At 39.9% G+C, this 16,781-nt stretch overlaps 1 protein-coding gene across 10 annotated transcripts in view; it reads left to right on the forward strand.

Moving 5' to 3' along the window:
• Positions 1-16,781, forward strand: part of nav3 (neuron navigator 3) — a 405,702-nt gene that overhangs the window by 305,371 nt on the left and 83,550 nt on the right. For 9 of the 10 annotated variants that reach the window (XM_085385777.1, XM_085385778.1, XM_085385771.1 and 6 more), the window contains 2 exons: positions 7,818-7,886; positions 14,066-14,208. In XM_085385777.1, coding sequence (XP_085241903.1) covers positions 7,818-7,886; positions 14,066-14,208 — 212 coding nt within the window. Of the gene's footprint in view, positions 1-3,777; positions 4,031-7,817; positions 7,887-14,065; positions 14,209-16,781 lie in introns of those variants that run through there. The other variant, XM_085385780.1, reaches the window with a different exon arrangement.

The following is a 16,781-nucleotide window of genomic DNA, read 5'->3' on the forward strand; positions in this document are numbered from 1 at the left end:
GGTGCAGGAAATGAATAACAAGATACAAAGATGATGATTAAGGTTTTTGCTGCATCAGCTCCATGTGTAAGACGAGGCAAGTTAGCTGACAGAAAGCAAAGAAGCTACATTAGTCAACTCAATTTGATTTATATACTGTAGAGCTTTTTAAAACAACACAAGCTGACCCAAAGTGCTTAATGAAGTATTGAAATCTTAGTCTCTGATCTCACTACAAAACACATACTCCTCACAGAGTTGAGAAACCAGACTTGGCACACAGGTACATCTCAGACCTGACTCAGGTTCTAATCTGACCATCCATTGAACAGAAATCTAATCTAAGCCTGTGAGCCTGTGTTTAACAAACACATGTGAGAGTATCATTGATCATTTTTTGTGCCTGACAGAAAATAAATGCCAAACATTTGCTTTATAAGCACTTCAGTGCAAAAGCTGACAGCATCATTTAGTACTAAGGTAGCTATAATAAGCTAGAAGATGTTGCAGAACTGTTTCATGGCTTTTCATCAGGTGAGGACCCCAGAGGTGTTTAATATGACGATGCTTGTTGTATGTTTATTTAGAAATACAGTATAAGAAGACGTGGATTATACAGCAGAAGTGTTGGCCTACAGAGGGATGAGCGCTGTAAAAGGCAGCAGAAGCAAAGAAGGCCTGTACTTGTGTGATGTAAATAGACACAGCAGCATTTAAAAGAAGGCCTGAGATGCCACACATGAGCAGCATTCCCCCCGGCCAGATCGAGTTACTACACAGCCACACGGTTTGGCTGTGATGTTTTCTATTAGTGTGTGACTGTAGAGAGAGAGTATATGCATTAAACCAGTGCAATAACAGAGTTAAGTCTCAGTATTTAAGGAGTGGGCATGTGAGTAAGATGATACTGTCGAGAGCTTTGACTTCACTGTGTTTGGTTGAGTTAGGAGATGGTGGCAGTGGGGTCAGTGTATCGTGTCTTAGGGGGGTTATTAGGGGCACAGCTGCCTCCCATTCCCACCCTCTTTATTCCACCCCCACAACAGGTGGTGAATGCTCTCACTCTCTCTCTCTTTTGAACACACATACACAAAACAGTGAATTGTTGGAAGCACATCGCTGTGTCAACCTAGTTTCAGACTTGACGAATCAATACATACACACTTAACGAGCCATTACAGAAGCTGCACATTTCCTCATCTTTTTTTAGTTTAGATCTCAAGAAAGAATTTGTTTCAACCAAAGAAGTGTCTCAGATGATTTCCATGTAGACCCTCACTGTCTCTCTTCTGCACTAATAAGTGAATAATGTTGAAGGCCACAGTGGAGGTCAGTAGAGATGGCATCATACCACTTTTTTATGTCCGATACCGATATCATAAATTTGGATATCTGCCGATACTGATATGAATCCAATATAGTGTATTTTTTAAATCAATAAAACTGTTTTTTTAATATCTTGCTGCATTTTGTATAAGTTCATACTCAAGTTAAAAAAAAACCCACTAACGCTATTCTGTTATACCTGTATGTAAAAAATAGACTGCACCCAAAATATTTTATAGTTCAGCAACACTGATCAATCTAATAAACTTAAACCTGCTCCATCCTCCCTATTCTGGTATTTTAAAGAGTACTTAGTGGAAATATTAAGCAACCTAACTAATAGGGTTGCAAACTTCCAGCAAAAAAAAAAATAGGGAACCACCCCACACCCTTGTGATGCTTAATCGATGTAATCAACTTTAATTTAATGCACGTGTAAAAAAATAAATAAATAAATAAAAAATGCACAGAAATCTATTATTTTTCCACAATAATTAAATAGATTCAACATCTTTCTTCAACAGAACTGCAGACTGCACAGATGGTACCTTCCCAAAGGAAAAAGTACTACAGCTTACTAGGGTATATTAGACTTAATAGTTACTATATACAGTAATGGACTTCTATATGTTTTACATCAGATTAAAACTTTGGATGTAAGATTCAGATAATTATTTATTAAAAGCTACACATTTTAAATGAGAATAAGAAAGAAAAGTATGTCTATGTGCCCCCTTTTCCCTGTTCATGCCCTCTCGGCCCCCCTGGCTAAACTTTGCTAGATCCGCCCCTGCACAGTTACCAGCGTCAGCTGCGTAGAAAAAGATCCTGGTGTAGAAAGTAATGATAAATAAATTCTAACAACAGCTTATCAAGCTTAAACGTGCTGCTGTTGTTCAGCCGCTGGTTTCCTCTTTCTGGCGCCAAGTGGGCGATAAACAAACAAGAGAGACGGACTGATCATTGATCAGTTTCATGATTGAAGTAGCAGCAGGAGAGGGAGGGAGAGAGAAGAGGCAAGTCGCTCCATATATCGGTTGTTAAGCCTAATGCTGGAATGCTTTACAAACATTCAGAGATGAACTTACACACTTGCTTTACTTCTCTCTGGGATAAAATGCCGGTTTGGTAGCGAGGCTCCAAATGCTCAACCAGACCACCGACAGGTCTCACACGCCACAGCCGCTCTATCATGTGAAGCATACTGCTCCGACATGCTAAGGTTATGAGCCGAGTTACGCCATGTCGCAAGTTTTGTGAGGTGCTTTTTTGATATTTGATGGATCGATTACATTTTTTATTTCTCTCCAATATCTGATCCAGTAATTTAGGTCAGTATCGGTCCGGATCGGTCCGTCTCTAGAGGTCAGAGGATCAGTCCATGTCTGTCTGTGAAAAATAAGCTATCAAAATGTGACAACATCCATAGCTGATTGAAGACAGTCTGCAAAGGTCAGAAGGAAGGATGGAAATGAAGGAACTCATTGATAATGTTGCTTTCAAATCAGGAAAAATATTGTGTTAAGAACAGTCTAGAGATGCAACATAATTTGACCTGTCATCAATTGAAATCTCATGAGCTGTTGCTGGTTTTTAAAGCAATGTTTTAAGAAGGTCCCACAGTTCTGAATTGTGTGTCTGAGTGTCAGTGTGTGAGTCAGAATGAGCCAGTCATGAATGCATGACTCAAACATCATAAACGGGTGATTTAATGTTCTCAACCAAATTCCCCGAGTATCACTTTCCATAATTTAATGTATGTCATTGGCAACACGCAGGATTTATTTCTCATATCGCCACAACGTAATTGTTCATTCATTCATTCATTCATTCATTCATTGTTAGGGGTTTTGTTAACCGCAACGATAATCAGATAATTAGACTTGTGTTAAAGTAATATGCTGAGTCGAGTATCATAGCTTCATAGTTTCAGCACATGTACTACTATATTTTAATAATACATTACACACATGAACAGGAACATTTCACTGTATATTAAAGAAACACAGACTCCATGAAGTTGAGTAATTACCACCAGAGCACAGGGAGACATTTACTTTTCATATTATGTCTAATTCAGATGATATTAAAGCATTGTAAGTTTCTTCTGTGTGAGGCTTCATGTCTGGCTGGTGCAGGCTCCACTTCCTTTTCACTCTCAAAACATGGAAATGTAATTAAATCTATTCATGGAAATCTACTTTAATTCTCATTTTTGCAAGCTCCCGTAAGCTCCAGTCGACCCTGAAGATTTAACATGTCTGAATGGATTTTGTTTTAAAGTTTGCAAATGATCTCTTCCTCAGAGATACACACACATATATACACACTCACACACAGAGATTCATTTGGGCTGCTGCTCATCTGTAGTTGTGGTATGGGAGCTTTCTATAGACAGCACCTGCTGGCCTAGCTGGTGTCTCCAGGGCAGGGGATGAGATGAGTGTGACTCTGTATGTGTTTAAGGGGAACTCCCCATCGGACACAGCACGACAGCCCGGAGCCACAGTCTTTCAGTCTTTCAGTGCTCTACAAGGCAGGGGGGCCCAGGCCTGGCAGGGCACAGCAAACCCTCCCTCTTATTATTCGCCATGTCCCGGGGCGACCACGTTGACCCACTGGTATGGCGCTCCTCGCGTCTGCCCACCGCTGTGTCTCGCGACAGGAAGAGCCGCTTGCCATACGGGAGAGCAAGCATCCTGGCCAAGATTGACTCATCTCATAGGTATAGTTGGATCTTGTAGAGTGTGTGTGTGTGGTAGCATCCAGGCACTGGACAATATTTGGAAATTACACGATGACATGAGGAGGATGGATTAGTCTCAGTGGCATCGTGAACTGGTAAATTGTTCAGTTCCTCTTGTTTGTTGGTTTAGCCTTTTATATGACATGTTTTATGTTTAGCTTTTTATTATAGGCTGTTAATACGGACACGATGTTTGCCAGTGAGAAGTTGAAATGAAGTGTGTTCAAGACATTAGTCTGTCAACAGCTTATTTAATGAATGGGATACTACACTGTAAAAACCCAGTTTTGTACTGTATGTATTTGAAGCTAATTATCCATGCTCCAGCTCCAATAGTGCTATGCGCCTGGTTGGAAATTTTGTTCTTGATTTTATAGCAGTATTTAATTTTCTACTGTGTCCTGCAGAATGTTCCAATCCAGTGGCAAAATATGCAGTTTTTATGTTATTCTGGACACGGCACCACATTTGGTCATGTGGCATAATGCCTCTGAAGATGTGGAATAGTGATGAATTTGCTGTTTGCATCTCATCTTTTACTAAGAGGTGGTTGGTTTTCCTTTACCCATAAATGGGTAAAGGAATAAATGGCAGGTCAGAAATCATTTTTGCACATTGCTGGTGCTTTCAACCTCTTACTGAATGGTGTGTTACTTTATTGGTGTTGTGACATTCAAGTTCCTCAACTACTTGCAGCATGTTGCTTAGAAACTGCTGCCTAGCCAGCATTATTGTAAAGTAGATGTGGAGTTGATACATGCTGAATTAGGTATGTGGCTTTGTGTGAGATACTCAAGCTTGAACGCTCTTTGTTGGAAATTCATCCCCTGATGTCAAGGTCAGATGACATCTTATTACCTGCTATCATCACAGTGATTCGAGCACACAGATGCCTCACGTTTTGGCTCTGAAACCCATCAGTTTTAGTTTGTGTCTGACCTCAGCGATGTGGCTACCAGGAAGCTGAAACTGAAATTAATAGCACAGCAATGGTATCCAATATGGCTTGCATATGCACTGCAGTGTCGCGGACTATTAAAGAGAGGCCACGTTGATGTATGTTGTATACAATGAAAAGTGACAGACTGTAATCCCCCACCCCTCTCGTCTCCACCACCCCTATTCCATCACCATTTCTTGATCCTGCCCTCATGTGTTCTGGTGTTTCTTTTTTCCACACTGGAATGATCTGGAATGTTGTGGGTTGGATTAGCACCCCAGGCTGGAGACTATACCATTGCCTTCATGTTTCATTACATTTAATATAGTTGGAAGTGAGGGTAAGGATGGGTCTTGTAATGGAAAAAAACACAACACTCTAGGTTTTTTTACTGTCCATATACTGCTAGAACTCCCGCATTATTTTTCCTTTTCGTTATACTCCTGCAGCTTCTGTTGCCTTTAGATATTACCTCATCCATGCCTTTTACAGCCCTTTACTCTGAGTATGGGTAAAAAGAGAGAAAGGACAGAGAGCAGAAGGACAAAAGGTTTTCTTAGAAAGAAATACAATGCACAAATTTAGACTCCACCTTCTTTTCCCCCCAAAATGCTGATAGAGCACTTTAGCATGTGACAGGCTCCACTAAACTGTCACACCTTGGCTTTTTTGTGCAGTAAAGACCTCTTAGAATATTTACAGGAACACTTACATGCTACTAGGAGATGACATTGTGGGTGTCTTGTTGCGAGTATTCACTGATGTATCATTTATTACATAGTTCATTATTAACATGATGCAAAGGTGCTCGTCACTATAATTGCGTTCTACTCTCTGCTCAGGAGCTTGTTAGAATAACAAGGTGTCATGAAAACCTGCAAAGGCAATTAGAGATGTACTGCAGCTCTGCATTCATCACAGGTGGGTTAAAAAGGAATTTAATTGTCTGGAGCAAGAGGTGTAAATGGAGAAAGATGAGAGAGAGAAATGGAACTTATAGTAAAGATGGACAGTTGAAAAGTTAATAATTTTCCCACCACCGTAAAAGGGCCTAATCCTTCATAGTTTAACTTATGAACAAAATGATTCTTCTGCTCTCATTGATTCTACAAAATGATGTATGTGTACTCAGCATATTTAATCAAATCACTGCAAAAAGGCCTAGACCAGCCTATTATTGTACTTCTACATTTTTAGGCCAAATTCTGTTAAAGTAGGAAACAGCTAAAGATTTTGCTGAACCCTAATCCTCATTTCTGTAGTATATAATTGTACTGCAGGTTTTGTAGTCATTTCTTCTTTAAACCAGTTTTTTCTTTTTTAATCATCTTTTGGTGGGTGTCACCTGTGCCTGAAATATCATAATGTAAAACCTGTTAGCACTTTTTCATAATCAGTTTTATGAATAGCTGAGTGGTGCAAACTTACAGAAGATAGTTGCTGTGCCTCATTCAATGACCCAGTATAGGTAGTTTATTGTCCGTCTTGTCCACTTTCAGTCACCAGTGCCAAACCAGCAGCCCACAAACACAAAACAGAGAAGGAGTTGTTCTCATTTGTCAGAAAAGAAGGAGCTCTAAACAGACTGCTGGTGTTTGCTGCTTCCTCTGTCCTTCAGCCGAAGCAGCTCTGCAAACTCTGAGTAGAGGACAGATTCAAGGTTTTACTACTGAACTTCATCTTGTTCTCATTCATCAAGACAATGATTGGAAAGCTCAGGTTTCCACCTGTGATCAGCCTGTGAAAGGTAATGTTAGTTCAAAGGGTTTCTTCTGGGAACTAGCTTAAATTTGTCTAATATGTAGCAGTTAAATGTGTCTTCCGGACAAAGGGCTAGCAGCTGCTAGCAAAGCATTGATTTGGTTAGAATCCACAATTATTGTGGTCATTGAAAGTTTTGTCATCTTTGTTTGTTTTATTGTCATTAGCTAGTAACATGATTCTGCCATCACATATGCCTAATTGAACATTTGATGTTTATTTTTTATCTTTCATTTTTGTAATTTTATCTATTTTATATGCTTTTATTTAACATCATTTAATCATCAGATTATTGTTTAGTACACTAGTATGTTAACATCTTGGCAGCTAAGGAGTAGGTAGCTAATGTTTCCATTGTTTTAAGTCTATTTTCTCACTAAAAAACAAACAAATGACGTAGGGGCTAACATTTAAAAGCAGGTCAGATTACCATGGTAATTGAGAAGGACTTTACCAGATATACAAATGGTCAGTAAAAGCACATCTTTATTGAAAATACATTCTACAAGTTGCTTAATTACAAACATGTCAAACATGAATAGAGTTTCCTTCCTGTAACAGTCATTCCCATCTCTGCCAATGACTAACTGTGACTGGTGCTGTGGGTATTTCCTTTGCCTCTGTCTTGTGTGTTTCTTCAAACCATGCCTTCAGAAAATTGTTTGTGAAAGTTGTTGTGTGTGTGTGTGTGTGTGTGTGTGTGTGTGTGTGTGTGTGTGTGTGTGTGTGTGTGTGTGTGTGTGTGTGTGTGTGTGTCAACAGCCCTATAAATGGATTAGGAGATGTTATTGGCCTAGTCATAAGTGTGTGGTAACAAACATGTGTGAGCCATCATGTGAAAAATCAAAGAAATGTGCACTGGCATGCTACAGTATTTACCACATGCTTCTTCTCTTCTATCCCTTGGTCCATCTCTCTCCCCCTCCTATGCTTACATCTGAATGGCTCCCCTCTCACACGTTATTACATTAAGACATGGATTAAGAAAATTCCAGCAAGTCACTGGTCTTATTTCTTATCTGACTGTGTTAACAGTGTTGCCCATCTTCTCTGCTTTTTCCTCAGTCTCACAGCACGATATGCAAGTCCTCCAGGCCACAGTGGAATAGGTTCACCACAGAAGAAAAACACCAGGTAATTATGGAAAAATAGATCTTTAAATGTCTTTATTTTATTTGTTAAGCTAATTAATATGTGCAATTTAGTTTTTTTTCAGGGAGGGCTTTGAAGAGCTGCTCTCTCCACAGTCAGGTCAGAGGTCAACAGGCAGAACACCTTATAAGAATTTTGTGTTTTGTTCTTGGGTTCTCAGGATGTAGCTGCAGTAGCTTTATGGTAGTTTGAACGAATGTGTGACAGTGAAGAGCAGAATGTGATGTGCTAAATGTTCGTGTGCTTGTGCCATTATGTTCCCACATGAAATACAGACTCCTTAAACATTATGAGTCCATCACAAAAGGTGTGTACTCACTACATGGATACAGTATTTCTGTAAAGATGCTTGCTAGGAATTTGTTTCTAAATAAATATGAGTAAAACTGGATGCTACCTCCTGTTGACAATCTCACAATCTCAGTCTCAGTGAGATTACTGTTTTAGTGGAGGATTCAGTTATACCAGTGCACAGAACCTTATGCTTCGGAGCAGACGGTGCTTACCTCTGGGAGCCTGTGCTGCCTAAGAAATGTTTTTTGCGTATTGTGTCCCTTAGCACTTTTAAACATCTTGACAAAGATGCTGAATAAATAACTACAGTGTTGCAAAGCACTTTGATATAGCTGCTAGGCAGGGAACCTGTGTCCTGTGTGAGCTGGTAAACTTATAACAGCTCTAAACATGAGCATTAAGGGTGAGAAATTCATTCCCAGATATGGGCAGACCAGAACAACAAAGATAAAGGGGATTTTTCACATACATGCAAGACATACACTTTAAAATGTAGCCACACGTGCTGCATGTGCACAGCCTCCTTCAGCTGTCTGATGCTTGCAGCATTTGTTCCAACTCAGAAGCAGTGGGAACCAGCACGTTGGCAAATAATTCCTCTCCAGCCACCACTGAGCAATGGCAAAAATGCTGCAGCCAGCAGTTCCAGCCCTATGGGTGATAATCTGCCCTCTCACATCACTGCTGCTGCCGCTCTGCAGAAATAGCTCTTTAATTCCCCACAAACAGATGAAGATACACATACGCACGCGCACACAAACAAATCACTTATATTAGTGAGCGGTGACAGTGCAGGCACTCTTCTCTTGCCATCTCATTTTCATTCAAGGCTGATTACCACAGTTAATTACTTTCTTGCCTTCTGAGAAGTTATTTTTAATCACCACGAGTTGCCTCCTCTGTTATCCCCGAAGCAAGAAAGTTTTAGCAATTCTAAAATAGAAATAAATTGTTGTGTGTCTTTCATGCTGCACTGTGCTGAATGTGGTGAGGAATGTTTCCCTCAAGGTACTAGGAGCTTTAGTGTGCTTCTTACTACCTCAGAATGTCTGAGGTGCTTGCTTGTTAGCTAGCACTCAAGGACCTATCCAGTTTACACCTGGCCTTTTCACTTGACACAGTCACATTCAGGCTCTTTGTTTCCCTTTTGTCAGTGGTGGAAACTGTGCTAAATATTTTTGTATTTTGTATATCAGCTAGACAGTGTTGAGCTCTTTGCTATAATCTGCCTTCTCTGATGTTGGAACAGTAAACGAAACATAAGCGCAGGTTATGTTTTGGCTTTCTGTGCATAATAAGTGGTGTCAACAAATAGCTATTCATATGTTTCACATAATGGGTTGTGGATTTTTAATCTAGTTCCCTTTGATGTGGACATCTGACCTGAATTACAACAAAAGAGATTTACTTCCTGAATAAACTGCGCTAATACCTGACACTACCATGGGCTAGGTGCTTTATTTTTTTGTGGATCACCACTCAGGACTAGTGATGGGATTTCCAGCTCTTTTTAGAGAACCGGCTCTTTCGGTTCGGCTCACTAAAAAGAGCCGGTTCTAAGAGCCATTTCGTTCGCAACCGACACATCACTACTCAGGACTTATGGATGCTAACTAACTTCTGTGTACTGTCAGACAACACAACACTTTATCCGTTTTATGTTTTGTGCCCTTAACTCCAGTTGTACATCTTGGTAGACACACAATTCTCATCCTTCACCTCTTTCTCACATGGTGTTTCCAAGGGGTCGGTTTTTGATTCTTTTTTGTTCTCTGTCCATTCTTATTTTTCCATTGGGTTCATGATCTGAAAATATAGCGTTAATTTCCACTGTTATGAGGATTATGTACAGCTTTAAGTTCCATTGATGGGTAGGAATGTAAGTACAGTTCTAATTTCAGTAGAATATGTGACGTTGAATGATGGTGACACTTTATTCAACTCAGAAATATTGCAAAAGTTAATTTATTTTATATCTCAAGTGGACCTTGAGTTGAGTTGCCTTTCTCTCATTGCCATAAGTCCATCTCCTGTTTGTTTGCTCAGCTCATGTTAGCACAGTCTTGACAATTTAGTTATTTGAGTTATTCTGCTTTCATTTGACATATCAGAGCAGCTGAACAACACACTGAAAGTTATAAAACCATCAACATGTTTTATTAGTTTAGCTGCCATGATTTCAAATAGAGTGTACATTAGATGTTGCGTATTAAATGTCGGTACGGTGTGGCCTTCATCTTAGCAGCAGGGAGTGATGTTTGGCAGTTTGCTGGCCACCCGCCTACTTGCGGTATCTTTCTACCATTTTAATAAGCCTGATGTGGCATTGAGTGGCCATGTGGGGGCCAGATGTGTCAGAGCAGATGTCTTACACTCTTGCAAATACAGGGTTATAACAGATGTTATAAGAACTAGTCATGAGATAAGGAAAGGGCTGTTTTGAATACACAGACTCAATGGCACAACATTGTGAAGGGCAGAGAACTCTCTTTGCTCTGCAAGGATTTCACCCACCTCCCTACCTCACCTCAGATCTGTCCAGTCTAAAACAAATTCCCTGTCGAGGAATTGCATCACATTTTCTCTCTTCCATTTTGCCGATGTATTATCAAACATGTATTTTGGAAGATGAAAGAATCTTATGATAAAAGGAACTACTTCTGATTACCATCTGAATTGCCTCAATCTCCATCTCATTTCCTACTGTTTATCTCTCATTTTCTCTTGTCGGGGTTTGCAGCTACAGCGCCTTCCTTTTCTGATGTGCACCCCTGTTTGTGTGCACTTTCATCCCCCCTCCCATTTCATATTTTTGTTCCTTTTAGATCTGTTCATTCTTTTGTCTTTGTCTATCAATCTCGTCTGTTCCTCTCGTGCAGACTAAATATATTAAAGCAGATATATACTATTAACGCTAGTCTGCCTTTGTATGCATTTCTGGGCGCAATGTTCTGCATTATGTGCATGCTACTATACATCTCCATCTGTTTTTGTTCTGTGAATGGCAGACTCAGCTCTGACCCGAGAACCACCTCCTGCTGCAGCTCACCGAGGCCTCTCGGGTAAAGCACCAGTGTTGCGCTCAGGCCTGGATCAGCATCTCTTAACAGTCAGCTCATCTGCTACAAATGAACAGTGGGATGCAAAATCATATAGTAATTCAAAGAAGGGAAGTGCGAGTAAGGGACACATTTGTTCCTCTTGATGAAGTTTTGTGCACAGGAGCATATTTTATTTTTGTCTGTGTAAAACCATCTTTTCATTGCTCAGCACATGGGGCTGACATATTTGGCAGTTTTTGTTCTGACTTCCTGCTGCGCCTTGTTCCATTTTCTGAGGGAGACACCCAAGTTGCCTTGAATTTTTGTAGTTAGATCCAAATAATTTGCTTCTTGCTGCCATAATATAATTGCTGGATTTTAATATAGTGCTTTGTTTGTTCCTTGTTGCATCACAGACTGGAAGAGATACCTGGTTAGTAACTAACTTGCTTTGTTTACCTGAGCTACCTTCCCAGGAAAATAAAAAACAGTCCTGCTCCAGTGATATTTAATGATGCACTGGAAGCAGTTTTTTCAGCAGCTATTTTTTTAATAAGACCTTCATCCAGGCGATTTGGTTGATACGGCGAATTTCTGCATCGATGCCATGGCATGTTTTCAGACATAAAGGAAATTGATCCTGTGCAGTGAAAAAAAGACTAGGTGGGAGCCAGTCTTTTGCATAATGTGTGAAATAATTTTAGATTTGTCAGCGATTCACACATTTTCCAGAGTTAAACTTGAAGTTCAGATGCAGATGAGTAAATAAATCCCCTAGATGAGATTTTCTGTCTTATAATTCCAAGATAAATTTGTGCATAAAACCTTCATACCTGTGTCAGTCAGAATTAAAACGATAGCATCGTGTGCCACGAGATGGGACGCGTATTTTACCCGCTTAGTGTTTTGGACTGTCAGTGTGAGCTTGTCCTCAGTTGTTGCAGATTCACGCGTGTCAGGAGGGCAGTCAGCAGCTTTTAATTTGGCTCTGTTACTCACCCTCATTTTAAAGTCTTAGAGTGATACTTTAGGGAAATAAAGGACTGAGAAAACTTTGTTGTTCCTTGATCAAACTCTACTCGTATTGATTTGGTCACTGATTGTTTTTTGTTGGTGGTGAATTGCTTTGCAGTTAACTGATGCTCCGAACACTGAAATTCAGTGTTTAAAATCAAAATAATGTTTTTTCTCAACTAAAGCATATTGAGTGAGAGAGAACTGCACTTTGTGTTTCCTATGAAGTGTATCATAGTTGGCCCATGTGGCAGAGAAATAGAAGAGTACCGAAAGCAGTGGCGGAAGAGATTTCTTAGTAGTCAGGAGGTTTGTTATCCATGCTAGATGTCAATCTGTCCTTTCATTTGTTTATTTTCATGAAAGCCTTAAACACAGAATGGAATATATGAAATGGAATATATGAAATATGTTTTTCCCCCAGAGGGCTTTTCACCACTGCACAATTCAGAGCCTAAATTACGTTTCCCTCCGACATCTCGGCTCCATCTGCGATACAGACAAGCGACATATTCAGCATAGCAAATCAATTATCTTTAAGGTCATGGCAAAGTTCATGCAGAGACATCAAGTTGTTACAGTCCAGCGTTTTCTCTCTCTCTCTGAGAAGATCTTGACTTATACATTTTCTATTTCACCAGAAGTTGTTTTTTTCAAAGTTCCATAAACGTTTTTTAAGGTTTTGAGCTATCTCTGCCCTTTTTCAAACCTGCATTTTGATATTGTTTCAACATGAAAACAGTGTAAAGCATCTGTGGGAGAAACCAAGGCACCAAAAACGGAAAAATCATGTTGAGTTACAGCAGAAATAGATCCAGCTTGTCAAAATCTTTGAACCAGCTGCTAAATGTGTTTTTGAAGAAACGTGCTAACAAACAGATGTATGAATGCATCTGGCACACCACATAAAAAATGCAGCATAACGTTACTGTACAACAGGTTTTTGATGAGATTCTTCTTTTTAACACGCTTCTGGGAGTTGTGAAACTCCTCCAGCTGCAGCATGGCAAATCACCATTTGACACTGGCAGCTTTGACTGTGTCAACAGAAAGAAATGATGCAAAAGTGTGTTTCAAAAGTAGACTGACTGAAAACACAAACCCCCCTGGTAGATGTGACTGTAGTTCCTTTTTATGATCGTTTGAAGCGAAGGAAATATTTATATCACGCGTGGCTTTACAGTAGCTCTGATCAGCTCTGAGCTTTCAATCAGCCTGTCATGACACAGACTCTCAGCACATGTGCACCTGAACACACAGTTTTTCTTTTATCCTCCCTCCTTAGCCCAAGATGAAACAAAGACTTCTGATCTCTCTTCATCTTACACACTGACACATACTGAATCCAGGGCTGGTTATTTGTGAGAAAATATACCAATATTTGTAGATTTTTAAATCTCAATGTGTATCTCATCTGTTATTGTGTCTAGTCGAGGCCTAACAGTTAAAGGTAACAGTGCATACTTTAAAGGCGCTTTCAGTGGAAGTGACGGGACACCAAATCTCCGTGTGCTTTAGGTGAAGCTAATGTGAGATGTCATCAGTTAGTTAAGCCGTGCTTGAGCTTGATGTTCTGGAAGGGGTGGTCATTTTAGTACCTTGGTGTTATTCTGTAATTCTGCTGTTCCCTGAAACAAGAAGGGTGACTTTTGCACATTTGAACTCCAGAATGACTGGATGAAAGTTATTACTGACAAAGGACTGTTGATTTTAAAGTATCCCCTGTTATAAATAAACCACCTTTCCTTGACTTTTTTGGGTTGGAGTTAATGTGCAGTCATCTTACTTATCATTGTTCTACCTCTCCTGCAGGTTACCAGGGCCCTCCAGAGTACCTGCTGCGGGCAGCGGGGCCTCCAGGAGCCCAGGCTCATCCAACCTCAACCGTCGGAGCCAGAGCTTCAACAGCATTGACAAGAGCAAGCCTCTTCAGTATGCCAGTGGCAACGATAGAGGTAAAGAGTGTGTTTACAGAGTTTGACTATGGGGTCAGGGGTAGGCAACCCCAGGCCTCAAGGGCTGGTGTCCTGCAGGTTTTAGATGTGTCCTTGATCCAACACAGCTGATTCAAATTGCTAAATGACCTCCTCAACATGTCTTGAAGTTCTCCAGAGGCCTGGTAACGAACTAATCACCCTGGGTGAGATCTAAAACCTGCAGGACACTGGCTCTCGAGGCCTGGAGTTGCCTACTCCTGCAGTAGGTAGAGGCAGTGATTTTCCATTCCTCATCCCAACCACTTGATGGCACCACTCACACAAGTCAGACAGGCTGATGTCACTAGTCTTAACTGGTCTGCTGAATCATCCACTGCTCTTCATTCCAACTGAGTTGGAATAGATACCATTAAGTGGAGGTGGTGAAAATATTCACAGCACGAATAGAGCTGCTTGAGAAATGAGCAGGGGGTGAATCCAGGAAACCGCTTTGTCAAGTACGATCAAGCTAATAAGAGTAATGTTTTTGAGAAAAGGGTCTTACAGAGGCCAAGAGTGAGTGTGTGGCATTTTATTTAACAGAAAAGTAATTACTGAAAAGTCCTTGTTGTGTTAATGGCCACATTCTGCTGTGAAGAGTAAATATATCCATTCGTAATGTGTTAATTACACAATTCTTTACTGTTGGCTCGTTCGATCACTTTATAATAGCTTTAAGATTTTGTCATGGCTCATTCATAAGAATTCTTATGAGTTATTGGCTAACACAATGCCAGTAATTAAAACATGTTCTCATGCCTCAGCATCATCATAATAATAACGCCACTCCTGAAGGTATATTAACAAACCTTTTACTTTGGCAAAAATGTTTTCTAACAAAAGACAGCCAGCATTTATTCTTAAAGCACTGCACAGTCATTGAGGAAAACAGTGCAAAGGATCAGTAGATGGTGATGTAGTGGAGGAGAGACACAGTGAATGGCACCCAACAGAGATAGCAGTGAAATGCCTGCAGCAAACGCTTGCTGCATTTCTCTCTGTCTTCCTTTTCATCCTAAAAGTTCACATGTGCACTCACCCTTCCAGTTTCTGTCTGAAACTTCAGATTCTTCAGTGGAAGAGGGAGGTGAAAGATAACACAGAAGGATGGAAAGATAGTATGTGATCAATCGTAACTGAAAATTGCTAAAAACGGGGAATAACAAGCTCTTGAGAAACTGACATTTCACATTAGTCTTAATGTGCTTTTAGTTATAATTGGGTTTAAATGTCAGGGGTTTTTTTAGGTTTATTATGGTTATTAGTTACGTCACAGTTTCAAAGGTTTCAGTAACATTTTCCCCTTTTTCTCCTGAAAATGATACGCAGGGTATTAAAGGGCAAATGTGTCTTTTTCCAGTGGAGTCTTGCCAAAAGACAAAGCCTCAGTTTGGAGAGATAAGCCGGTAGGACTGGTGCTTCACTGCAGGGGAGATGGAAAAGGTGTTTTGGTTTAAAATAAAATAGACAAACCAAAAAGTGGAGGGGGGATCAATTGTTGAGGAAATGTCAGCTATGCAGTCGGATCCTTCTGGCCAAAAACAGGTAGCAGAGAAATCAAAAGGCACATAAACAGATACAGGAAGTGTCTGCCACAAGCTTTTTCCCCTCCTCTCTTACAGCTACTTACATTCGCCCCTTATAGGACATGTTCTCGTTTAATGTGAAATCTTTTCATCTTTTCTAATTGTGACTGTGCAAATTCAGATTCCTAATGGAAACAAGTACAAATATAGTATTCAGCTCTGAGCAGACAATGCTGTAATGTTCATCCCAACCTCTAACAATTTTTACAGATTTCATTTTCTTATTTATTTGATATTATTATGCATAATTTCTTTATTTTCATTTTAATAATGAAGCCAGGTCACTGCACAAATGAGTTTGAAAGTGTTTTAATATTATTTAAGAAAAACTTATCACATTTTCCTCCTTTTTGCATAGTTTCCACCTGTTAGTACTACAGCCATTTAAGATTATGGAGATTACACATGGCAGTTTTTTGTACATGATGTCGACTTGTCTGATCTATAAAAGGGGCAGGGTTTACTTAAAACTAGCGTTCTAGTTTGTTTCTATATTTTTTTTATCAGAGCCAATAAGCTCCAATGGCCAGGTCAATATATTATTTGATTTTATCTGTTTGCCATCTATTGGTATGGGCATTTGTAACAGCGGACACATGAAAAGGGAAAGACGAAACAGGAGAAACATCCTTCATATATTTTCAAACTACATTGTCATACTGTTTTAGTAAGGATTTGCAAAAAATGTATGCACAACAAATACTTCAGAAATACTTCTGTTTGTGTGTCAGAAAGAAGATAAAGAAGCAGCTGTGAAACTCCAGTACTCCAGAGTGGAGAAGGTGCTGGTTTCCTTAAGCCGATAATTTGTCTTACTCACAGTGATGTGAAGTGGGAAGCAGAGCAAGTTCAAATGTGTTAAACTGGAGTGTGGCCAGTGTGTAGAAACTCACACCAGGTGAATTTCAGTCTTTAACTGTGTGGTAAACAGAAGGGTTTGTCAGTACATACATGAGTCAGGGGCAT

The sequence above is a fragment of the Rhamphochromis longiceps genome, linkage group LG17 (assembly GCF_057381845.1).
Source record: "Rhamphochromis longiceps isolate RC_006_pf linkage group LG17, R_longiceps_female_GT1.1, whole genome shotgun sequence".
Lineage (NCBI taxonomy): Eukaryota > Metazoa > Chordata > Actinopteri > Cichliformes > Cichlidae > Rhamphochromis > Rhamphochromis longiceps.